The 27,014-nt window shown below is 47.4% G+C and overlaps 1 protein-coding gene across 1 annotated transcript in view; it reads right to left on the bottom strand.

Moving 5' to 3' along the window:
- adamts18 (ADAM metallopeptidase with thrombospondin type 1 motif, 18) overlaps positions 1 to 27,014 on the bottom strand; it is a 293,677-nt gene that overhangs the window by 70,297 nt on the left and 196,366 nt on the right. The window contains exons 12-14 of the mRNA XM_085992058.1: positions 26,390 to 26,520; positions 24,728 to 24,851; positions 20,931 to 21,175 (exon numbers count right to left, since the gene is read on the bottom strand). Of these exons, the coding sequence (XP_085848184.1) occupies positions 20,931 to 21,175; positions 24,728 to 24,851; positions 26,390 to 26,520 (500 nt within the window). The remainder of the gene's footprint in view (positions 1 to 20,930; positions 21,176 to 24,727; positions 24,852 to 26,389; positions 26,521 to 27,014) is intronic.

Here is a 27,014-nt window from a genome sequence, read left to right as displayed (position 1 = left end):
TGTACATACCACATCAACTGCATTGCCCTCATCAACCCGCTCTGTAACCTCATCAAGTTAGTTAAACACGATTTACCTTTTACAAATCCATGCTGGCTTTCCTTAATTAATCCGCACTTGTCCAAGTGACTGTTAATTTTGTCCCTGATTGTCGTTTCCAAGAGCTCCCCCACAGCTGAGGTAAAACTGACTGGCCTGTAGTTTGTGGGTTTATCCTTACGCCCTTTTTTGAACAAGGGTGTAAGCCTTTGCAATTCTTCAGTCCTCTGGCACCACCCCCGTGATTTAAGATAATTGGAAAAAGAAGCAGAGATGCGATGAGGAGAATTTTTTTTTTACACCGCGAGTTGTAATGATCTTGAAAGGGCGGCGGAAGCAGATTCAATAGTAACTTTCAAAAGGGAATTGGATAAATATTTGAAGGGGAAAAGATTTGCAGGGGCTATGGGGAAAGGGCAGGGGAGCAGGACCAATTGGAGAGCTCTACCAAAGAGCTGGCACGGGCAGGATGGACCGAATGGCCTCCTTCTGTGCTGCATCATTCTGTGAAATCCCCTTTTTCTTTTCACACCGCTGTGTCGATGAATGAACACGTTTAACCGGGTAAAAATGTGATGCATCTGGTGGGAAATGGGTCAGGCAGTGAAAGGTATACAAATCCTCATTGTGTAGAGAATCCCGCCGTGAAGGTCCATCTATAGCAACGGCAGGCTCCTCTCTGCCCGTGCACTCGACTACAACAACTTGTATTTATATAGCGCCTTTAATGTAGTAAAACGTCCCAAGGCGCTGCACAGGAGTATTTTAAGACAAAAAAATTTGACACCGAACCACATAAGGATAAATTAGGGCAGGTGTCGAAAAGCTTGGTCAAAGAGGTAGGTTTTAAGGAGCGTCTTAAAGAAGGAAAGAGAGGTAGCGAGGTGGAGAGGTTTAGGGAGGGAATTCCAGAGCTTAGGGCCCAGGCAGCTGAAGGCACGGCCACCAATGGTAGAGTGAAGAAAATCGGGGACACGCAAGTTGCCAGAATTGGAGGGGCGCAGATACCTCGATGTGTGTGTGCGGCTTTTTTGTATTTCAACCAGAGATAAGGTGTGTTGTTTATTTTCTGGTCAATGCTGAGAATTCACGAATTCGAGATGGTGCATCAAAATTGGGGCGCCGTTTCCCGACTGAACTTGGCCGGGCTCTGGGACCATCAACCGGGGTACTGGGAGTGTGTAGTCCCTGTGGCACTCCACTGCCTACGAGTAACCGAAGTGCCCGCACTCGAACCCTTTCGAACAACCGAGTGGACTCAACGTTGTAACAAGTTACTAAAGGGCTGTGACAGAGGAAATGCTATCGATGAAATGGCTTGGCTCAGAATCTGTACTTTAGCCGCCAGTGGGCCATGAGCTTGGAGGTATAGAAAAATAGGAGCAGGAGTAGGCCATTCGGCCCTTCGAGCCTGCTCCGCCATTCAATATGATCATGGCTGATCCTCTATCTCAATAGCATATTCCCGCTCTCTCCCCATGCCCCTTGATGCCTTTTGTGTCTAGAAATCTATCTATCTCCTTCTTAAATATATTCAGTGACTTGGACTCCACGGCCTTCTGTGGTAGAGAATTCCACAGGTTCACCACCCTCCGAGTGAAGAAATTTCTCCTCATCTCAGTCTTAAATGTCCTACCCCGTATCCTGAGACTGTGACCCCTCGTTCTAGACCCCCCAGCCAGGGGAAACATCCTCCCTGCATCCAGTCTGTCTAGCTCTGTCAGAATTTTATAAGTTTCAATGTGATCCCCTCTCATTCTTCTAAATTCTAGTGAATACAGGCCTAGTCGACCCAATCTCTCCTCATACGACAGTCCTGCCATCCCAGGAATCAGTCTGGTGAACCTTTGCTGCACTCCCTCTATGGAAAGTATATCCTTTCTTAGGTAAGGAGGCCAAAACTGCACACAGTACTCCAGGTGTGGTCTCACCAAGGCCCTGCACAACTGTAGTAAGACATCCTTGCTCCTGCACTCAAATCCTCTTGCAATGAAGGCCAACATACCATTTGCCTTCCTAACTGCTTGCTGCACCTGCATGTTTGCTTTCAGTGACTGGTGTACAAGGACACCCAGGTCCCTTTTAATAATAATAATTAATAATTCAACTTTATTGTCATTGCACAAGTACATGAACAACGAAATGTGATCTTGCAAGCTCCCATGACTGGGAGAAGCAAAGCCGCTGCGTCGGTGCGCGCCGCCATTCCATTTCCACCATTCCTCCTGTCCAACAATCTTCAGCCTAACGCCCGGGCCTGCTCACCAGCCGCTCCTCCTTCCGTGACCTTCTCACCAACCACCTCTCCTCGGGGCTCCTTCCGTGACCTTCTGTACCTGGTCTTCCCTAATGGTCACCTCTCCAGGTACTAACCAGGCCTGGCTCTGCTTAGACTTTCAAGCCTTGCCAGTGACCCTGTCCCTAGTCCCAGGAACAGGGCTTTGTACATCAACATTTCCCAATCTATCACCATTTAAATAATGCTCTGCCTTTCCGTTTTTCCTACTGAAGTGGATAACTTCACATTTATCCATGTTATACTGTATCTGCCATGTATTTGCCCACTCACTCAACTTGTCTAAATCGCCTTGAAGCCTCTTTGCATCCTCCTCACAAATCACAATCCCACCTAGTTTCGTGTCATCAGCAAACATGAAAATATTACATTTGGTTCCCTCATCCAAATCATTGATATATATTGTGAACAGCTGGGGCCCAAGCACTGATCCCTGCGGTACCCCACTAGTCACCGCCTGCCACCCCAAAAAATACCCATTTATTCCTACTCTCTGTTTCCTGTCTGTTAACCAATTTTCAATCCATGCCAGTATATTACCCCCAATACCATGTGCTTTAATTTTGCACACTAACCTCTTATGTGGAACTTTATCAAAGGCCTTCTGAAAATCCAAATACACCACATCCACTGGTTCTCCCTCATCTAATCTACCAGTTACATCCTCAAAAAACTCCAGTAGGTTTGTCAAACACGATTTCCCTATCATCACGGAAGACCTCACCTGGTCCCTCAATACCTCCTCTCTGGTGAAGAAGGCCCAGCAGCGCCTATATTTCCAAAGGAGGCTGAAGGGATGTAACCTGTCACCCCTGATCCTCTCTAACTTTTACCGCTGCACAATAGAGAGCATCCTGACAAACTGTATCACAGTATGGTATGGCAGCTGTAGCTACTATGACCGGAAAGCCCTGCAGCGGGTAGTCAAAACTGCCCAACGCATTACCGGCACCCGGCTACCGACCATAGAGCACATATACCAGAAACGCTGTCTACGGAGGTCACGGTCCATCGTCAAAGACCCTACCCACCCCAGCCACAGTCTGTTCGCCCTCCTGCCATCTGGGAGACGCTACAGATGCATTCGCACCCGTACGACCAGATTTAGGAACAGCTTCTTCCCAAGGGCTGTCATCCTACTGAACTCCACAAATAAACTTTAAAGCCTGCACATCTGCCAATGCACTTTATTATGGTTATGTTTATGTTAATATACTACAAGCCAAATGTATGTTGAATGTTTAAATGTTTTAATCTAAATGTACACTCTCGGGAGCCGCAAGCCTACATTTCGTTGTACTGCACATGTGCACTAACAATGACAATAAAAGTTGATTTGATTTTGATTTGATTTGATTTGATAAATTCATGTTGACTTTGTCTAATCCTGTTGATATTTTCTAAGTGTCTTGTTATCACATCCTTTATAATACTCTAGCATTTTCCCTACTACTGATGTTAGGCTAACCGGTCTGTAGTTCCCTGTTTTCTCTCTCCCTCCTTTTTTAAATAGTGGGGTTACGTTTGCCACCCTCCAATCTGCAGGAACTGTTCCATAATCTGTAGAACTTTGGAAGATGACAACCAATGCATCCACTATTTCCATGGCTACCTCTTTTAGTACTCTGGGATGCAGATTATCAGACCCTGGGGATTTATCAGCTTTCAGTCCCATTAATTTCTCCAGCACTATTTTTTTACTAATACTAATTTCCTTTAATTCCTCCTTCTCACTAGACCCTTGGTTCCCCAGCATTTCTGGGAAGTTATTTGTGTCCTCTTCCGTGAAGACAGAACCAAAGTATTTGTTTAATTGCTCTGCCATTTCCTTGTTCCCCATTATAAATTCTCCCGTTTCTGACTGTAAGGGTCCTACATTTGTCTTCACTAATCTTTTTCTTTTTACATACTTGTAGAAGCTTTTACAGTCCGCTTTTATGTTCCTTGCAAGTTTACTCTCATACTCTATTTTTCCCCTCTTAATCAATCTCTTGGTCCTTTTTTGCTGAACTCTAAACTGCTCCCAATCCTCAGGCTTGCTACTTTTTCTGGCAACTTTATATGACTCCTCTTTGGATCTAATACTATCCTTAATTTCTTTTGTTAGCCATGGTTGGGCCGCTTTTCCTTTTGTGTTTTTGCGCCAGAAAGGAATGTTGCAATTCATGCATTTGTTCCTTAAATGTTAGCCATTGCCTATCCACCATCGTGCCTTTTAATGAAGCTCCCCAATCTATCAGCCAACTCACTCCTCATACCTTCGTAGTTTCCTTTGTTTAGATTTAGAATCCTAGTTTCGGATTGGACTTCTTCATTTTCCATTTTAATGAAGAATTCTATCATGTTATGGTCACTCTTCCTTAAAGGACCCCGCACAACAAGATTATTAATTAACCCCTTCTCATTGCACAATACCCAATCTAGGATAGCCTGGTCCCTAGTTGGCTCCTCAACGTACTGGTCTAAAAAACCATCTCGTACACACTCCAGGAATTCATCCTCCACAGTATTATTACTAATTTGGTTTGGCCAGTCTATATGTAGATTAAAGTCTCCCATGATTACTGCAGTACCCTTGTTACATGCATCTCTAATTTCCTGTTTGATGCCATCCCCTACATTACCACTACTATTTGGAGGCCTATAGACAACTCCCACCAATGTTTTCTGCCCCTTGGTGCTTCTTAGCTCCACCAAGACTGATTCTACATCTTGATTTTCTGAGCCAATATCCTTTCTCACTATTGCTCTGATTTCATCCTTTAGTAACAAGGCCACCCCACCTGCTTTTCCTTTTTGTCTGTCCTTCCTAAATATCGAATATCCTTGGATATTCAGCTCCCAGCCTTGGTCACCCTGCAGCCATGTCTCCATAATCGCAATTATATCGTATCCTGCACTGTGTGGCTTCAAACCCCTCGTGTGAACATTGTATGGTTAATGGGAGTTAGAATCATAGGGGTCGATTTTCCTGAAGCTGTCGGGAAGAAGGCGGGACTACAACTTTCGGGTTTTAGACCCGCCTACTTCGACATCCGGCCAATCCGCGCGATTTTCCCTTGATTGACCTTGTTGAGCCCGCCCAGCAGACCAATTAAAGGCCACCCGGCAACAGGTGACGTCACAGACTGCAATTTCATCTGTAAAGAGTTCTTGACAGATGAAATATCAGTGTTTTACAGCTGTTTGACAGTCTGTGTTCTAACATGAGTCCTTCTGCACAGACTCAGTTAGAACTGTCACCGGCACTCAAAGCTGAAGTATGTCACTTTTGACAGATCGCTGCCGTTCAGCTTTAAGTTCCGGCTGACTGATGGGCTCCCGACGGCTACAGGAAGAAAGGCTGTTAAGGTAAGTACAGGTAAGTAAAAGTTCTTTACACACTTTACACACACCACACACACTTACCTTTGCACTCATGCACCCATCACTCACCTGAGCACCGACATTGCGACCCCTCCAGCTCCTTCAACCCGACGGCCCGCCTGCTCTAACCTGGCGTGGTTTGGAGCCGTCGGGAATCCCACACGACACCCCTCAAAATAGGGATTAGGCTAAAAACTGCCTGTTAACTACCTGTTAACAGGTAGTTAATTGGCACTAATCCCTTCCCGCCTGGTTTCGGCGGGTCATAGTGCGGGACGGGTATCCGCCGAGCCCTGAAACTTGCGTGGGGCGGGGTTTTGGGCGGGATGGTGTCGGGACCCCCAAATTCGGGATTTCCCCCCCCCCCACACGCCTGAAACCCTGCCTGATGGTTCCAGGAAAATCGATCCCATAGAATAGTACACCATAGAAGGAGGCCGTTCGGCCTATCGAGTCTGCACCGGCTCTTTCGAAGAGCAATCCAGTTAGTCCCACTCCCCACCGCTCTTTTCCATATCCCTGCAATTTGTTTTCCTTCAACTATTTATCCAATTCCCTGTATTAATCCAGTGCACATCACCAACACCACTGTTGGTGAAGGCCAGAGTGAAGATATAGAATTGCTGGGTGGTGCAGTGTTTTAGACGCTGGCTTTTCACCTTTGGGTTCCAAGTTCAGATCCAATCCAGACCGACAGGATGAAAGTCTCCGCTGTCTCCGTCCTAAACGAGGTGAGTTTGGACAGGCTCAATCCTGTTGCTGGTGGGCATGGGTCTATTGTCCCAAACTCAGCACTTATTAGCAAAACTCGCTCAGGGAGGGCACAGAATGAGTGGTGTGAGAAATGACACATTGGTGCGGTGTCCTCTGAGTTGAGGCACATTGTTTGGGAAAGAGTGGCAGTTTTCTCCTGTGAGCCCATGCCCACTAGCAACCAGGTCGAGAAGGCCCCAAGGCCATTTTAGATAGGGCCCAACAGACAAGAGGAGACCGTGACATCTCACTCACAGGAGCATTGCTTTTACAGCATTACGGCACAAGTAAGGAGTGTGATGGAATACTCTCCACTTGCCTGGAAGAGAGCAGCTCCAACAACACTCAAGAAGCTCGACACCATCCAGGACAAAGCAGCCCGCTTGATTGGCACCCCGTCCACCACTTCAAACATTCACTCCCTCCACCACCGGCGCACCGTGGCTGCAGTGTGTACCATCTACAAGGTGCACTGCAGCAACTCACCAAAGCTTCTTCGGCAGCACCTCCCAAACCTGCGGCCTCTTCCTCCTAGAAGGGCAAAGGGCAGCAGGTGCATGGGAACACCACCACCTCCAAGTTCCCCTCTAAGTCACACACCATCCTGACTTGGAAATATATCGCCAATCCTTCATCATCGCTGGGTCAAAATCCTGGAACTCCCTCCCTAATAGCACTGTGGGAGTACCTTCACCACACGGACTACAGCGGTTCAAGAAGGCGGCTCACCACCGCCCTCTCAAGGGCAATTAGGGATGGGCAATAAATGCTGGCCTTGCCAGCGACGTCCACATCCCATAAGCGAATTTAAAAAAAATTCAGCCTGTGTGCTGAACTTTCAAAATCCAGCTGGATGCTAAGATAAGCAAGTTTGAGTACTGCAAGGCGAAGATTGATGAGCAGCATCACCTTTTCTCCTCCTTGACCTTTCTTCCATGTTCTTATGTTACAGAGACCGAAAGCTCCAGCCAATTGTCTCCTTAAATTCTTCACTGTTAGTCTCTAGTGAAAGAATTTACAAACCTAGACTGCTTTCAGGCTCTGGCCTGCAACCTGACTAGGCCCATACATTCCAGATTCCTCTGACCAGTTATCAGCTCTTTCCAAAATTTATGGCTGACATTAAAAAAAAGGCTTATATCAGCATCTCCACGTCCTTGATAAGAGTCTTTAACGTCTGCTTTTACATGCCAGCGACTGACATTAAACACAAAACGCTGCCCTCTTGACCACAGGATTTTAGTGCAATAAATTTTACAGCTTCCTAAATCCCGATAAACATACGCTGTGTTATTGGAATGAGGCAGCTATATATTTTTTTCCCCCCGAAGTGTGCATTCCTGCTGAAGCTACACTTTTGGAGAGTTTAGCTTAAGGCACAAGTGGAAGACAATGAGACAACAGCATCCTCCAGTGTAAATAACTTGTTGCTCCACCTCGAAGGGATAATTGAACGTGAGCAGTACCTTTATTGCCAGCTGTGCTGGGATTGTTCCGTTCCCCCCTCCCTTTGGATGCTTCGGCTGTTTGAGGGGTTGATCCTGAACAATGGCCTTGGGCTAGGGAGGGAAGGAGTTTGCAGGGGTGTGGGGGGAGTCAAAAACCAGCCAAGGCTTCCTGCTCCCAGTCACTATCCAGTGATCCTTGCTGCAAAGTGTGCGTATGTACACACATGTATGCCTCAGAGACATGGACCATGCACAGCAGGCACCTCAAAGCACTGGAGAGGTACCACCAACGCTGCCTCCGCAAGATCCTGCAAATCCATTGGCAGGATAGGCGCACCAACGTCAGTGTTCTCGCTCAGGCCAACATCCCCAGCACTGAAGCTTTAACCATGCTCAATCAGCTCCGATGGATGGGTCACATCATCCACGTGCCCGATACGAGACTCCCAAAACAAGCGCTCTACTCGGAGCTCCGACACGGCAAGAGAGCCCCAGATGGGCAGAGGAAATGCTTCAAGGACACCCTCAAAGCCTCCTTGAAAAAGTGCAACATCCCCACTGACACCTGGGAATCCCGGGCCCAAGACCGCACAAAGTGGAGGAGAAGCAGCCGGGAAGGCACCGAACACCTCGAGTCTCTTCGCCGGGAGCAAGCGAAAGCCAAGCGCAAGGAGCACACTTCAACCCAAGCACCCCACCCACCCGCCCCTTCAACCACCGTCTGCCCCACCTGTGACAGAGACTGTAGGTCCCGCATTGGACTCATCAGTCACCTGAGAACTCATCTTTAGTGTAGAAGCAAGTCATCCTCGGTTCCGAGGGACTGCCTAAGAAGAGAAGAAAAGATTGGGTGACTGACCGGTTTGGTTTTGGTTATGCCACTGCCAACCATGGAATAGCCTACGGTTAGCTTTTGGGAACAGGAATTCAGTAGAAACTTCTTTACCCAGAGAGTGGGGAGAATGCAGAACTTGGTACCACATGGAGTAGTTGGGGCAAATAGTATAGATGCATTTAAGGGGAAGCTCGATATGTAGATATGAGAGGAGGCTCGTGTGGGCACTGGCATTGACCAATTGGGCCAAATAGCTTTACGTTCTATGATTTTCATCCTCTTTGCGTAGAATACTTAAAAAGAAATTCATTCTTGGGTTGTGGTCATTATTGACAAGCCTGGGATTTATTGATCATCCCTAGTTGACTTGAGAAGGTGATGGTGGGCCTTCTTCTCAAAATCGCTTTGTGATTCGAATCAACTGAGTGTCTTGCTAGACCACTTCAGAGGGAAACCACGTTGGTGTGGGTCTGGAGTCACATATAGGCCCAGACCGGGTAAGGACGGCAGGTTTCCTTCCCTAAATGGACATCAGTCAACCAGTTGGGATTTTACGACAATCCGACAGCTTCATGGTCACATTTTACTGAATCCAGCTTTTTATTTCCAGGTTTTTTTAATTTAAACTCAATTCAACTCCTCAAACATTGAGCGGCATTTGAACTCACGTTCTCTGGACTATTAGTCCAGGCCTATGGACTCCGACTCCAGTAACGTAGCCATTATGCTACTGTACCCATATGAATCCACAGCCCCAAACACCCCTCAAAACTGGCATCTTGTTGACATTTAATCAAATAAAAAAATGTATCTAAATTTCCCCATTACATGGAATATTTTCAACACTATTAGAGTACTGGGGACTGCAGAAGCTGTGAATCCAAGTAAAATGGTGGATACATAACTTTGTTTTTTTTGTGTCTTGACGATCAACATGAATTTATCTCTCTACGCACAAGAGAGAATCTGAAATAAAAATAGAAAGTGCTGGAAACACTCAGCAGCTCAGGCAGCATCTGCGGAGAGAGAAACAGAGTTAACGTTTCAGGTCGATGAGCTATCGTCGGAACTGGAAAAAGTTAGAGACAGAGAGAGAGAGAACATCTGTTGTCCTTCAAACATCACGTTTCAAAGCGTCGACGGTACAAGGCAAGGGGGAGAAAACCAGTCGGGAAGCTGCTCAGAGTCGGCCCCTTGATTACTTGGGAATTTTAAGCCAGAAACTCCGATTGGACTTACTGTCAGATGTATTTTGCCGTGCGCTATTGTAATAAAGGCATTAACTGTAAATGGGTTAATGTTACACAGAGAGAGCAATGGCATCTTAAATCGCTAAGAGCTCCTCCACTAATATCGCCAACAGTAACGTCTGACCCATCGGGGGAAAAATTCGGTTGCTTTGAGGGCGCTAACGAAGCGCAAAGCAGCTAGCGCCCGGGCGTGGTGCCGCCAGCGCCTCCCGCGAAATTTAGCGGGAGTTTAGCGGCGGCGGTAACGGTTAGCGCCCTGCAGCCGGCGATGACGTCATCATCGTGCGCAGCGCCCCGCTCGCGCCCCGGCCACGAACCTCAGGAGCGGCCCCTGACTTACCGCCGGACGCTATGTCCGACGGGGTCAGGGGGGCCCACCTGTGGCTGGGGCCACGCTAATTAAAGGCGAGGTGCCGGGCGGCCATTTTTGTTGCTGGCCGCCTGCCAGCACCTGCCCTCGTTGCCGTCCCCCCGCGGAGTGCCGGCTGCGCTCCGTGAGCCCAGCACTTCTCTTGACTGCTGGGCTCTTTTGCCAGCACTCTGATCCCTGGTGGCCCAGCTGGGCCCCGGGTCGCGCTGCGCTAGGCCCCTCCCCTTTAAGAAGAGGAGGAGGGCCTGCAGTACTGTGGCACATAGCACCGCGATATTCCCTCACAGTGCCCCAAGAGCGCCCCGCTTCCCTCTTGGTGCACATTTTTTCGGGAGTAACGTCCCGGCGAAGTTAGCGCACCAAAGGGGGTGCGACTCAATTTTTACCCCATCATCTTTAAAACTCCCTTAGTGGTGGAGAATGAAATAGTTCCCTCGGGGTCCAGGATGTCAGAGAGACCAGGCATTCGAGAGAGAAGGCTCTCAATATAGTGGTGATGTAATGGGATAGTTCAAAGGTCAACGGTTTCCATTTTGGTTCTTTTTTTTGAGGCCAAGTACTCTCGCAAGTCCACTTTACTCACTGTACAACAAGCTCTTATCGAACGGCTGCTTCTGAGACTCCTGGACTCTATATCTCGTAATAACTGCCTGCCTGTAACAACCACTTGAGACAGGCCTGCAGGGCACACCCATTAAGAGATGTGTTTGGATGCTGCACTCCAGCTGGGCTGACAAACGACTTCAAACACTGCGCCGTACGTGGGAGGCAAGGTACTTGATTGCAGCTTATATCTTGAACACTTGAACAAACATTAGCCCTCCACACAAAGCTCACCAGTTAAGCGATGGCCACTGACAGAACTGGTACTGCTATCGCCCCTCTCCGAACACTATGTGGCTCCCCAAGACCATCTTCTGGTGAACACTTAATTTTTTTAATAAAAAGTAATATTACATTTTTGATATAATGCTTAAGAAAGCAAAAACAGCAATAGTTCTCTTGCTAACCGCAACATCTAGTGTGAAACTGAGCTATATAATCCCACTCCAGAGAATAGAACACAAAAATCTAGCCTGCCACTCCAGTGCAGTACTGAAGGAGTGCTGCACTGTCGGAGGTGCCGTCTTTCGGATGAGACATTAAACCGAGGCCCCATCTGATCTCTCAGGTGGACGTAAAAGACCCCATTGCACTATTTTGAAGAATAGCAGGGGAGTTCTCCCCGGTGTCCTGGCCAATATTTATCCCACAATCAACATCTCTAAAACAGATTATCACATTTCTGTTTGTGGGAGCTTGCTGTGCGCAAATTGGCTGCGGCGTTTCCTACATTACGTTACAACAGTGACTACACTTCAAAAAGTATTTAATTGGCTGTAAAGCACTTTGGGACATCCGGTGGTCGTGAAAGGCGCTATAGAAATGCGGGTCTTTTTTTTCAGGCTGCATGGAGCTCACCGCTTTCAGCCAAGGTGACGTACTTAACTGATTTCAACCGGAGTTATGTTGGGATGCTACATCGCTGGACTAGGGTGGGAAAAATAAAGTCAGCTAGAACTTCTTTTCTTGCTCCACCGTGGGAGGCCTCACACTTTAAACCGATCTGGTCCCGAAAGCGAGAGGCCTGTTAAAACACACTATCTGGGGTCAGGCGTGAAGATACTGGAAGACCACAAGGTACTGGAAGGCTAGTAGTACCCATGGAAATGCACAGTACTGGAGGGCTAGTGGTGCCCATGGAACCACAGTACCTAAAGGCTAGTAGTACCCATGGAAACGCACAGTACTGGAGGGCTTGCGGTACCCATGGAAACGCACAGTACTGGAGGGCTAGTGGTGCCCATGGAACCACAATACCTGAAGGCTAGTAGTACCCATGGAAACGCACAGTGCTGGAGGGCTAGTGGTGCCCATGGAAATGCACAGTGCTGGAGGGCTAGTGGTACCCATGAAAATGCACAGTACTGGAGGGCTAGTAGTACCCATGGGAACGCACAGTGCTGGAGGGCTAGTGGTACCCATGGAAATGCACAGTACTGGAGGGCTAGTGGTGCCCATGGAAACGCACAGTACTGGAGGGCTTGCGGTACCCATGGGAACGCACAGTGCTGGAGGGCTAGTGGTACCCATGGAAATGCACAGTACTGGAGGGCTAGTGGTGCCCATGGAAATGCACAGTACTGGAGGGCTAGTGGTGCCCATGGAAACGCACAGTACTGGAGGGCTAGTGGTACCCATGGGAACGCACGATGCAGCAAAGCTCCATGCTGGAAGCAAATCTCACATACAGTAATTATCACTCATATCCTTTAATGTCCGTTCTCCAAGCCCAGCATATTGTTCCAAAGGTAGGGCACCCAAAACTGGCAAATCCCAACATCCTATTCGTCTTTTTAATCACTTTTTTGCACCTGCGAACCAGCTTCTAATCGCGTATGGGCCAGAGCCAAGAAATCCTTTTGTTTATCTCACCAACCTTTCCTCCAAACCAAGTCCTTCACTATTTAGAGTGCCCCAACCCCCACCCCCCACCCATCTGCCATTCTTTCATCCACCTTGTCTGGTTTAACTCCAGACACCATCGTTTAGCCCACTTACTAAATCCACCTTCGTCCTTTTCCAATCTCCAGTTCTCATCTTCAAATTGCACTGTACCTCCGAGCTTAGAGTCATTGGCAAAGGTGGATATACTTCCCCCTATTCCAAATCCTCACCAGTTTTATGCGACATCGATCCCTGGTGGAAGCCAGGTTCACCAGGAGAGATTGAGGCGACTAGGCCTATATTCTCTAGAATTAAGAAAAATGAGAGGTGATCTCATTGAAACATACAAAATTCTTACTGGGATTGACAGGGTAGATGCAGGGAGGATGTTTCACCTGGCTGGGGGAGTCTAGAACCAGGGGTCACAGTCTCAGAAAAAAGGGTCGGCCATTTAGGACTGAGATGAGGAGAAATTTTTTCACTTAGAGGGTGGGGAATCTTCGGAATTCTCTACCCCAGAGGGGTGTGGAGACTCAGTCATTGAGTGTACGTAAACTTGAGATCATCCAAAACTCGGCTGCCCGTGTCCTAACTCTCACCATGTCCCGTTCACCCATCACCCCTGTGCCCGCGGTTAAGCAACATTGGCTCCCGGTTAAGCAATGCCTCTATTCCAAAATTCCTCTGTGGCCTCGCCTCTCCCCATCTCTGTAATCTTCTCCAGCCCCAAACTCCGCCCCCCCCCGCCACCCCGAGATATCTGCGCTCCTCTAATTCTGCCCTCTTGAGCATCCCTGATTATAATCGTTCAACCACTGGTGGCCGTGCCTTCTGTTGCCTAGGCCCTAAGCTCTGAAATTCTCTCCCTAAACCTCTCCGCCTCTCTTTCATCCTTTAAGATGCTCCCTAAAACCTACCTCTTTGAACAAGCTTATGGTCATCTGCCCTAAATTCCCCTTATGTGGCTCACTTTCAAATTATTTGTCTTATAATACTCCTGTGAAGCGCCTTGGGATGTTTTACTATGTTAAAGGCGCTGTTGTTGTTGCTGTATATTCCAGACAGAGATCGATAGATATTTGGATATTAAGGGAATCAAGGGACACGGAGATCGAGCGGGAAAGTGGAGTTGAGGTCGAAGATCAGCCATGATCTTATTGAATGACAGAGCAGGCTCGAAGGGCCGAATGGCCTACTCCTGCTCTTATTTGTTATGTTCTCATAAGCCACTCATCACTGCCAATCCGGGAATATACCATTTATCCCAATTCTCCGCCTCCCACCTCCCAGCCAGTTTCCTAGCCAGGCCACAAGGCTGTCTCCAAGTCTGTGTGCCTCAGTTTTAGCTAGCAATCTCTTGCGCGGAATCTCATCCAATGCCTCATTAAAAAAAAACAGATATACCCCATCCTCATCCAACACCTCAGTGGCCCTGTCAAAACACTTTACGGGGACATAATCGTAAAGTTCGATTGAATGCAGTGAGAATGTTTTCATATGAAGGGCTGTGACACTGTGGAATTAACTACCCCAGCAGGCCCTAAAGGCAGAATCAATTCTGATTTTTAAAAGGGAGTTAGCAACTTGCTTACAGAGTGTGGGTATTATTTATCCCTCGTCCAGCAGCACTAAAACAAATAATCTGGTCGTTACCGCCTTGCTGTTTGTGGGAGCTTGCTGTGCGCAAATTGCCCGCTGCGTTTCCCTACATTTCAACAGTGACTGCTCTTCAAAAGTACTTCATTGGCTGTAAAGCGCTTTGGGACATCCTGAGGTCGCGAAAGGCGCTATATAAATGCAAGTTCTTTCTTTCAGGAACATGGGAGAGGGTAGGGGACTGGGGTTAAAAATGAGGTATGCCAGGGTTATTTGTCCCAGGGCGCGGTAAAGCCTCATTTTTACTGCCCATCCTTAGCAGGCCCCCGATGAAGAGGTGGGGAATGAACCGGAGGTCACAGCGCGGGAGTCATCGACACCCCTAGGTGAACGACAATCGGCATCGGAAACAGGCCTTCGACATGGGCTGCTGCCAATTTAACGTTTTAAGATCACGCGCAGATACGTTTCGCCGAGGAACCACCTCTACGATGGACTCATTCAAACTTATAAAATTCTCTCATTGAAACTTATAAAATTCTAACAGGACTAGACAGACTAGATGCAGGAAGGATGTTCCCGATGGTCGGGGAGTCCAGAACCAGGGGTCACAGTCTAAGGATAAGGGGTAAGCCATTTAGGACAGAAATGAGGAGGGATTTATTCACCCAGAGAGTGGTGAACCTGTGGAATTCTCTATCACAGAAGGCAGTAGAGGCCAATTCATTAAATATATTCAAGAAGGAGTTGGATATATTTCTTAAGGCTAAAGGGATCAAGGGATATTGGGAGAAAGCAGGGACCGGGTACTGAATTTGGATGATCAGCCATGATCGCATTGAATGGCGGAGCAGGCTCGAGGGGCCGAATGGCCTACTCCTGCTCCTATCTTCTATGTTTCTATGTTTCTATGGACCGCATGGCCTCCTTCGATGCTGTATGATTCTATTCTATGAGGAGAAGCCGTCGCCATCCTGGGACCTCGCCGGCTCCTCGTGGGGAGAGCTTTATTCGCTCCCATTTTCACACGGAGCAGCGAGCACTGCAGTTGAGCGCAGCAAGATTAATGAGACACTGTTCTGCTCCTCTGACAAAGGTACTGTTATACCCGCCCCTGGAATCAAGTGTCAGCTCAGGGGCCCTGCCTAGGAAACATATTCCCCTCTGCACTCCCCTGACTTGAGGTGCTGTCCTTGAATTACCCACAAGTAATGACAAATGACATTAGGTTCTGACACTGAAGTGATATTTATATGTTTATGTCTCACTCTCAGTGTAACCCTACTCTGGGAACAGTCAGTGGGGTTAACCTATAGCAGTGATTCAGGACACACCGAGAACAGGCCGCATAATTGATGCGTCAGACTAAAGCCCTTTGTCTTCCACCTGTTTCTCTTTTCTTCTAACACTGTAAACAAACGAGAGGATTGCTTTTTTCCTTTTGTCGTGTGTGTCAAGATGGAGAGCACCTGACCCCTCTGCTGCTGTGGCTGGGTAACTTGATCGCAACAGTTTCACCCCTAGTCCCAGCAGAGGTGAAATCCTGCTGATAACATTTAGTCGATTCAGCAACATGTTTAAAGTTTAGAAACCCGGGCGTCCTTGTGCACCAGTCGCTGAAGGTAAGCATGCAGGTGCAGCAGGCGGTTAAGAAGGCAAATGGTATGTTGGCCTTCGTAGCGAGAGGGTTTGAGTACAGGAACAAGGATGTCTTGCTGCAGTTGTACAGGGCCTTGGGGAGACCACATCTTGAGTATTGTGTGCAGTTTTGGTCGCCTTATCTGAGGAAGGATGTTCTTGCCATGGAGGGAGTGCAGCGAAGATTCACCAGGCTGATACCTGGGATGGCAGGCATGACGTATGAGGAGAGATTGGGTCGATTGGGCTTGTACTCGCTGGAGTTTAGAAGAATGAGAGGGGATCTCATTGAAACTTATAAAATTCTAACAGGACTAGAGAGACTAGATGTAGGAAGGATGTTCCCGATGGTCGGGGAGTCCAGAACCAGGGGTCACAGTCTAAGGATAAGGGGTAAGCCATTTAGGACAGAGATGAGGAGGAATTTCTTCACCCAGAGAGTGGTGAACCTGTGGAATTCTCTACCACAGAAGGCAGTAGAGGCCAATTCATTAAATATATTCAAGAAGGAGTTGGATATATTTCTTAAGGCTAAAGGGATCAAGGGATATGGGGAGAAAGCAGGGACAGGGTACTGAATTTGGGTGATCAGCCATGATCGCATTGAATGGTGGAGCAGGCTCGAGGGGCCGAATGGCCTACTCCTGCTCCTATCTTCTATGTTTCTATGTTAAACCCAATGAGCAGGCCGAAGCCCATAGTGCAGAACAGCATCAAGGTCGAGGAGGCTGGACTACCCGTTACATCAATGAATAGGTGCCGCCAAGCTTAGATCTCGGGTTTGGAGTACAGTTACTCCTAATTCATACCAAATCCCATTCACCCATCATCCCTGTGCTCGCTGGACTACACTGGCTCCCAGTCCAGCAACGTCTCAAATTTAAAATCACTCGCCCCTCCCTGTCTATGTAACCTCCTCCAGTCCTACAACCCTTCGAGATCTCTGCTCTCCTCCAATTCTGGCCTCTTGCACATTCCCGAATTTCTTCGCCCCACTATTGGCGGCCGTGCCTTCAGCTGTCCAGACGCTAAGCTCTGGAATTCCCTCCCTAAACCTCTCCACCTCTCTCTCCTCTTTTAGACGCTCCTTAAAATCTACCTTTTGACCAAGCTTTTGGTCACCAGTCCTAATATCTCCTTCTGTGGCTCGGTGTCAAATGTTGTCTGATTCCGCTCCTGTGAAGCGCCTTGGGATGTTTTATTACGTTAAAGGCGCTGTATAAATACAAGTTGTTGTTGTTGCCAACCTAAAAAAAGTAGTAAAAGCACGACTGAATTTTATGCTCTCAGGGGCACCTAATTGACTGCCTCCAGTCAGGGATTTGTACACTTTGAAAGATTATTAATGGCGCTCCTCACATTTCCCCATGGATGTAGGACTGGAGGAGATTGCAGAGACTGGGAGGCGCAAGGCCACAGAGACTGACTGACAAGACTTTTAAGTTGAATGCATGAGGGGATAGGGAACCAGTGTGGGTCAGTGAGGACAAGATGATGAGACATTGGGAATTGGTGTGAAACAAGACAGAGTTAGGGTTAGGGTATATTCTGCCACCTGGTCCTCCCTGGGAGAGAGAGGTCTTGATCTCAAGCATATGTCTAGATTTGGCACCTATGGCCTTCACTGAAAGGGTACCCTCCACCATCCAGTCTTCTGTCAGAGACAGACCTTCATTCAGTTTGTTCTGGGCTGGTTTTGGAGTTCAATTGCAGAGTTGAAAGGACAATTTCTTGACAATCCAGTGCTCCCACGCTCCCAGTAGGCATACAAGATAGGGGTAGCAGACTTTTGGGCAACTTGGAGTTTGTGGACAATCGGAAGCTGGGGAGGAGAGCATTCAGCGTAGTCAGTCTGGAGGTTACAAAGGCACGTGTAAGGGTTTCAGCGGCGGTGCGTCTGAGTCAGGGAAAGAGGTAGGCAATACTGTGGAGGTAAGCGGTTTTGGTGCCGGGTAGGATGTGGGAGCTAAATTTCAGCTCAGGACACCAAGACTGTAAATGGCCTGCTTCAGCCTGAGAGTGTGCTGTGAAAGAGGATGGAGTCAGTGGCAAGATTTACCCTCTCCTCCCCAGAAATTCATAGCTCTCGTTTAACAGCCCCATTTTCCACTCTCCAGTCAAGCAATCTATCCAATTTCCAACCAAGGTACAACAAGAATTTTTAGCTCTCTGTCTTTTAGGAAACATTCTTTTAACATAGAAACATAGAAGATAGGAGCAGGAGTAGGCCATTCGGCCCCTCGAGCCTGCTCCGCCATTCAATGAGATCATGGCTGATCATCCAAATTCAGTACCCTGTCCCTGCTTTCTCCCCATATCCCTTGATCCCTTTAGCCTTAAGAAATACATCCAACTCCTTCTTGAATATATTTAATGAATTGGCCTCAACTGCCTTCTGTGGCAGAGAATTCCACAGGTTCACCACTCTCTGGGTGAAGCAATTCCTCCTCATCTCAGTCCTAAATGGCTTACCCCTTATCTTTAGACTGTGACCCCTGGTTCTGGACTCCCTGGCCATCGGGAACATCCTTCCTGCATCCAGTCTGCCTAGTCCTGTTAGAATTTTATAAGTTTCAATGAGATCCCCTCTCATTCTTCTAAACTCCAGCGAGTATAAGTCCAATCGACCCAATCTCTCCTCATACGTCATTCCTGCCATCCCAGGTATCAGTCTGGTGAATCTTTAGAATCTGGTTCCAAGTCCCTACAGATAGGTGGGATGCCGTTCTCTCTTTCTCTTTGGGGGATTAGATTGCGTATCAGATCAGCAAACCATGTGCAAGAAAACTGTCTTTTCTCCTTTGACTCCTGGTTCCAATAGTTAAAAATAAAAGGTTTCAATGGAGGACTGGCTGCCACAGAAAGGGAAATTCAGTGCTCTCGCACTCCGAATAGTGACCCTCACTCAAAGGGAGCATGGGCTAGCAATAGGGTTATAACAGCAATTCATTGATTATCCTTCCCACGCTTTGTTGGACTGAGGATACCCACTGGGAGCGTGGGAATGCTGGATTTACCCTACAATGTCAAGAAATTGTCCTTTCACCTCTGCAATCTGAACTCCAAAATCAGCCCAGAGCAAACTGAATGAAGGTCTGTCTCTGACAGAAGACTGGATGGTGGCGAGTACCCTTTCAGTGAAGGCCATAGGTTCCAAATCTTGACATATGTTTGAGGACCAGGTGGCAGAAGCACACCATCATTTCACCTCCAGATCAGGGTTCTAAAGCAGCCCAAGTAGATGGAAGGAAGCTCTGTGTGTGTGTGTGGTATGTGTGTGGTATGTGTGTGTGTGTGTGGTATGTGTGTGTGTGTGGTATGTGTGTGTGTGTGTGGTATGTGTGTGTGTGTGGTGTGTGTGTGTGTGGTATGTGTGTGTGTGTGGGGTGTGTGTGTGTGTGGTATGTGTGTGTGTGTGTGTGGTATGTGTGTGTGTGTGGTATGTGTGTGTGTGTGGTATGTGTGTGTGTGTGTGGTGTGTGTGTGTGTGGTAAGTGTGTGTGTGTGTGGTATGTGTGTGTGTGTGTGTGTGTGGTGTGTGTGGTATGTGTGTGTGTGTGTGTGTGTGTGTGGTATGTGTGTGTGTGTGTGTGGTGTGTGTGTGTGTGTGTGTGGTATGTGTGTGTGTGTGGTATGTGTGTGTGTGTGGTATGTGTGTGTGTGTGGTATGTGTGTGTGTGTGTGTGTGTGGTATGTGTGTGTGTGTGTGTGTGGTATGTGTGTGTGTGTGGTATGTGTGTGTGTGGGTGTGTGTGTGTGTGGTATGTGTGTGTGTGTGGTGTGTGTGTGTGTGGTATGTGTGTGTGTGTGTGTGGTATGTGTGTGTGTGTGTGTGTGTGTGTGTGTGTGGTATGTGCGTGTGTGTGTGTGTGTGTGTGTGGTATGTGCGTGTGTGTGTGTGTGTGTGTGTGTGGTATGTGTGTGTGTGTGGTATGTGTGTGTGTGTGTGTGTGGTATGTGTGTGTGTGTGTGTGTGTGTGTGGTATGTGTGTGTGTGTGTGTGTGTGTGTGGTATGTGTGTGTGTGTGTGTGGTATGTGTGTGTGTGTGTGTGTGTGTGTGTGTGTGTGTGTGTGTGGTATGTGTGTGTGGTATGTGTGTGTGTGTGTGTGGTATGTGTGTGTGTGTGTGTGGTATGTGTGTGTGTGTGTGTGCGCGCATTCTCTTTCATGCTGAAGGATTTGCTTGCTTGTACCTTCGTCGAGCAGCTGGGCGATACTTTTCATGACAACAGACAGAATCAGCGCTTGGTATAATGAAACAGTATGCATCAAGATGAGCAAACTGCAAAAATGATCAACAAAATAAGAAATAAGTACATTATTCGCAGAATCCCATAAAACTGCTTCTTCCTTCTCCATCCCTATCTTTCGATTGGACTTTTTTTTCCTCCCCTAATTAAATTTGCTTCAGGACACGTCGATATTTTGTAACCCGTTGCATCCAATTAAACTTCTCTTTCATCTACCCCTTCAAGATGAGGGCCCAGCCATTACATCACACAGTCTGGGATTTTAATTTTCATTCCGAGGGCAAAAAAAAACACGCCACAACAGTTCCTTTTCAAAGCCGAGCATCTAATGATGAAAATATTGTCTGCGATGTCGACATCACCCTTTCATGCCAACAGCTCCGCAGTGATTAAGTGCTCGCCATTTGGAAAATTCTATAGTCGAGGAATCTTTCTCAGAATGCAAGGCTGGACTATAATTAAATGCGACGACACGGGGAGGGGGGCCATGATGTCACCAATCCAACTGAACCCTCCAGCACGCTGCCAACCTGTCACGGCCAATTTTGCGGCGGACACAAGTGATGCGAGTGAACAAGGAGGGAGAAGAAAAGAAGCTTACTTCAAAGGCGAGTGTCTCATTAGTCGGTCCCGCCGAGTACAGGCTCTCGGGCTTGTTAAACGAGCGGTGGTAATCGAACACAGCTCCTCCAAAGTCGAACTTTCCCGGCCAGTCCACTGTCCAGTCCCCAGTCAGGTGGTATTTGCCCTTCGAGTCGCGCACCGCCAAGTAGCTCGTCGAGATCGCCAGCTCGCGCACGTGAACGCTGCGCGCCCCGGCCGGGACCATGACGACGATGTAGTACTCTACGAAACAAAACAAAAAAATCAAAAATATATAGTAATTAGGAAGAAAAAAAAACAAGAATGTTTGGTACCAGAATTCAAAGGGGCGGAAGTTATGGTACAGCTTCTGCTGTTGATGAGACTATGACTAGGGGGGCACTGTCCAAAAATTAGAGCCAGCCTTTCAGGAGTGAAGTGAGGAAACACTTCTACACACAAAGGGTGGTAGAAGTTTGGAACTCTCTTCCACAAACATCAGTTGATGCTGGGTCAATCGTTAATTTTAAATCCGAGGTTGATAGATTTTTGTTAACCAATGGTATTAAGGGATATGGGGCAAAGGCGGGTATATGGAGTTAGGTCACAGATCAATCATGATCACATTGAAAGGCTCGAGGGGCTAAATGGCCTGTTCCTATGTTCCGAGTTGTACAGAGCTCTGGTAAGCCCCCAACTGGAGTACAGTTCTGGGCACCTCACCTCAGGAAGGATATATTGGCCTTAGAAGGGGGCAGATTCACCAAAATGATACCGGGGCTAAAAGGGTTAAATTATCAGGACAGTTTGCATAGACTAGGCTCGTATCTCCTTGAGTATAGAAGATTAAGGGGCGATCTAATTGAGGTGTTTAAGATGATGAAAGGAGTCGATGGGGTAGATAGAATTATTTCCTCTGGTGGTGGGGGGGGGTGAGTCCAGAACAAGAGATCAGAATCTTAAAATTAGAGTTAGGCCGTTCAAGGATGATGTCAGGAAAAGCTTCTTCACACAAAGGGTAGTGGAAATCTGGAACTCCTTCCCCTGCAAAAAGCTGAACAGTCTACTCCTGTTCCTATGTTCACTGTGGTGAGCTGTATCCAGATTCACACCAATCAGGCTAGTTAAATGCTGGAAACAAACAGGAACTTTGAGAAGGAACCAGGTGTTATCGATTTAGTTAGGACTTTTGATCAGATGAAGTGCCTTTGCTCTATAGATTTTCTTTTCACTGTTATTTTAGATTTCCACCAATCCTCACGGTTTTACTTTTTATCTCTAGTTCCGTGTATTGTAATTCAGAGACGAAGGATATACTGTCCAACATGCTAAACAGCGCAGGTCAAACCCATTCACAGAAGTGTGCGTTGTATTGTAGTTTATGACCTTATGTTTCATTGTGTTCAATACCCAAGCTGGACAATGATCTGGGTACTCCTCACTTTATCAAAGTCATGGTTGGCAGGTCTGAGTAGCAGTCAACACTGGGATTTGAAAGCAAAACCACAGACCTACCTTGATGGTGCCTTAGCATCTTTTTGATTGATAGTGGGGCTTAGAGGCAATCAGAATGATCCCAGGGTTTAGAGGGTTAAATTATGAAGACAGATTGCATAAACCTAGTTTATATTCCCTCGATAATAGATTAAGTGGTGATCTAATGGAAGTGTTTAAGATGATTAAAGGATTAGATCGGTTCGATAGAGAGAAACTATTTCCTCTGGTGGAGGAATCAAGAACAAGGGGACATAATCTTAAAATTAGAGCCAGGTCATTCAGGAGGGAAATCAGGAAGCAGTTTTTTTGCACACAAGAGGTAGTGGAAATCTGGAGTTCGCTCTGTCCCAAACGGCTGCGGATGCTGGGGGACAATTGGAGCTTCAAGACTGAGATCAATCGATTTTTAATCAGGTCAGAGGATTTCAAGGGATATGAAGCAAAAGTGTGTAAATGGTGCTGAGGTGTAGATCAGCCATGATCCAATTGAATGGCGGAGCAGGCTTGAGGGGCTGAATGTCCTCCTATTCCAATGTAACCTGACCTCGCTGAGCCTCTGGCCTAGTAACTTCCCACAACAACGTCTGTATTCATTGTTTGAAAAATGAAATACTAGGAAGATCAAATGCTTGTTTAAAAGTAGTTACTAAAACTATCTGGCAACCTGGGGGGTGATTTTCTCAATGGGGAGCTTTTGGAGGCGGGACTCCCACTTGCCGGGTTTCAGTCCTGCCTCCATCAACTTCTGGCCAACCCACGCTATTTTCCCTTGATTGACCTGGTTAAGCCCGCCCAGCGGACGTAGCAGGCCAGTTAAGGGAAAGCTGGTTGCAGAGAACGTCAACGTATGACGTTTCATCTTCAATTGTCACCGTTAGACAGCTCTGTGAAGCTGTCAAACACTGACATTCTCTGTAGTTTGATGAGTTCTTTAATTCAAGACCTCATCAAACCTCTTTCTTTTGCAGAAATGAGATGGTTGTTCCATTGGAGAATGCAACGGCCATCTGTCATCTCCGCCGCGGAGGTACGAGACTCTCCGCATACCCACCGATTGAAGCCTGCAGGAAGAAACAAAGGTAAGTAAACTTTTTCTAACACTTTCCACTCACCTCACATACTCACCTCTCCACACTTGCACCCATCACTTACCTTCACAGCGCACTTTTGGACCCCTCCGACCCCCGCAGACCCACTACTCACCTCGGTGACCCTGGCGGGGTTCGGAGCCTTCGGGAAGCCTGCACTTGTGTGGGCAAAATGGGGGTAATCCTCTTATCTGCCTGTTAACTACCTGTTAACAGGCAGATAAGTGACACTAATCCCCTTCCCGCCTCCAAGGAGGCGGGACCGGGCGCGAGTCGGCTACCCGCCTCCTGGCAAGATGGTACGGAGGCGGGTTGGGCACCCGCCCCCAGATTCCGCCATTTTCCCGGCAGTCCCGCCTCCCCAGGGCTGGCAAGATCGCGCCAGTAGTTTCTGCTGGTGACACATGCGCAAGGTAACTCCAGCCCCATCAAACAGTTTCAACGTGTTGGGTCTCTGCTCCAAACAGATTTGCTTGATTCAATCCCTCTTCTACGAACATTCGAGAAAGGACAGGGAAAGACCAACTCGTCCATCAAGCCCATCTCACAGTGCAGCTGACATGCACCAAACAACCTACTCCCCTCACCCCTCCAGTCATCCACTCGCATAGGAAGCTCAATCACATTGACCCAAATTAGGTCCATACCCTTTATACCCTTACCTAACAAAAACCTATCGCTCTCAGTCTTGAAAGCATCAAATGACGCAGCATCCACCGTGGTTCGGGGGAGTGCGTTCTAGATTTCTATTACCCTTTGTGTGAAGAAGTGCTTCCTGACTTCACCCCTGAACAACCTGACTCTAATGATAAGATTATGCCCTCTTGTTCTGGATTCTCCCTACATAGGAAATAGATTCTCTGTATCTACCCTATCTGGGGAAAGGCGAAGAAAGAAATCGAGCTGTCTGATCTCGACTAAGCAGAAATTACAATGCATCTTTGAAACTGTTAGAAGGCACTGTTATTCTGGTTACGTTAAACAGAATTTGGCCCCAAGCAGTTTGTGTGTTTCGAGATTCCCGTTCAAAGGGATACTGACCCTTAACGTCCTCTCAGAATCCTTGTTTGGAACCTGTGAAATTCTACAAGACAGAGGAGGGCTTTCTGAATTCAGCCATTAAGTCAAGTCTGACAAGAGAATTTAAACAATGCTTTACAACAAACAATATTAACTGAAGAATGAATGTGGAGCACATTCCTCTTGTGCTGTTTGCTTCTGATATACTTGCCATTCGCCCGGTGCTGTTGATGGTACTGCCCTCTGAAGAACTTGCAAGTTGAATTGTCTCCATTGCATACTCCGCAAGCATCCACGACGGCCATTGACCCCAGAACACGGTCACATCCCACTGCCTGAAGGAACATTTCACCAATTAAGCTTAGATCAGCAACTTTAGCACAGATTGGGAATCGTACCCAAGGCCTTTCCATTCTGTATGGCTCAGCTAATCACTGCCCTAACCAGCAATCAAGGGAGCCCTACCCACATTACGTTCAGCACCCACGCCGCACGTCAACCCTTGGCGGTGAGCGCGGGCAGCCTAATGACTTCTTGGCTGCTGGCAATGTTTCTCAAGAAGAGGAGAGGCACGACAGCAGCCGAAAAAGACTATTTCGCTGATCTGCTCTCCCTGCGAGGAAGTATCTAGCTCTTACTCCGCTCAGCCTCTCGACAGCTAGACCCAGATGAGAAACACTTTTTGCAGTGAAGATCAGCTGCATCTCACGTTCTAGAAGACCATGCCAGAGTTCACTGAAGCCGCAATGCTCCATTCCACGTGTTACTATATGTATTGTGTGTGACAGTGGATAGCTGCATCCCAGGGAGTTGAACTCTTGAATTTGGAGATCCCAAGTTTAAATCCCCCAACTTGACTGGAAGTTATAGGCAGGATTTGCCAAGGAAGTAACCTTGTTGATCTTGACCTGGGCCACTTTAGGGATCAGCAACAAATTGCCGGCCTTGCCAGCGATGCCCACTTCCCGTGAATGAATAATACAAAAAGGTTAAAAAAAAAATAAGCTGGATTGGATCTATCCACCCTCTGCTGTTAGAACAAATGGACTGTGTCCACCAACTCAACTGATGTAGATACATAGAAGATAGGAGCAGGAGTAGGCCATTCGGCCCCTCGAGCCCGCTCCGCCATTCAATGAGATCATGGCTGATCATCCAAATTCAGTACCCTGTCCCTGATTTCTCCCCATATCCCTTGATCCCTTTAGCCTTAACAAATATATCTAACTCCTTCTTGAATATATTTAATGAATTGGCCTCAACTGCCTTCTGTGGTAGAGAATTCCACAGGTTCACCACTCTCTGGGTGAAGAAATTCTTCCTCATCTCTGTCCTAAATGGCTTACCCCTTATCCTTAGACTGTGACCCCTGGTTCTGGACTCCCCTGCCATCGGGAACATCCTTCCTGCATCTAGTCTGTCTAGTCCTGTTAGAATTTTATAAGTTTCAATGAGATCCCCTCTCATTCTTCTAAACTCCAGCGAGTATAAGCCCAATCGACCCAATCTCTCCTCATACGTCATTCCTGCCATCCCAGGTATCAGTCTGGTGAATCTTCGCTGCCCTCCCTCCATGGCAAGAACATCCTTCCTCAGATAAGGCGACCAAAACTGCACACAATACTCAAGATGTGGTCTCACCAAGGCCCTGTACAACTGCAGCAAGACATCCTTGTTACTGTACTCGAACCCTCTCGCTACGAAGGCCAACATACCATTTGCCTTCTTAACCGCCTGCTGCACCTGCATGCTTACCTTCAGCGACTGGTGTAAAAGGACACCCAGGTCTCGTAGTGATGAGGAGTTAATTCATTGAAAAGGAGGAAATAGAAGACAACACACTAAGTATGAAAGGAAGAGCTATGCATTTTACCTCACAAATGCCATCAATGCAGACATCAAATTTGTTCTCTACACAGCGAGTTCCGTCTTTCACTTTGTTGGACATGGCAAAGAAGAAGTCAAAATCTTCAGCTATGCAGTACAACTTGCAAACATCTTCATCTGGAAACACAGAGTAAGGGATCATTTCACTTAAAAACACGCCACAGGGTGGTCTGCGGAGGCTGTATTGATATAACCGCCGTCAATTAAAGCCCGTCAGTTTGCACCAGGTTTTATGTGTTGTAGATTTTATCTCATCAGATGGTGACAGGAGGAGACACAAGACAGACACATTAGTCCCTGGACTCCACGTCACCTTGATCCACGGGCTAATCCTGCAGGCACTTCTGATAAGACATTTTTAAACAGTAGTAAACAATGGGTAGAACCTGTCAGTAAAAGGTCTCCAGCATGGAATCCAATGCACCAGGACTGAACAAGAACAACAACAACTTATTATATTTATATAACGCCTTTAACGTAGTAAAACGTCCCAAGGTGCTTCAGAGGAGCGTTATCGAACAAAAATGGATACTTTATAGCCATGAAGACGCTGCTTCAGAAAACTCCTCAGAATATTCCGTATCTTCTGGGACTTGCACCTTTACATTACA

The sequence above is a fragment of the Somniosus microcephalus genome, chromosome 6, assembly GCF_052327205.1.
Source record: "Somniosus microcephalus isolate GS21.2 chromosome 6, FLI_Smic_1.0, whole genome shotgun sequence".
Classification (NCBI taxonomy): Eukaryota; Metazoa; Chordata; class Chondrichthyes; order Squaliformes; family Somniosidae; genus Somniosus; species Somniosus microcephalus.
Note: the sequence above shows the minus strand (reverse complement) of the source record. Positions and strands in the feature narration are given on the sequence as shown.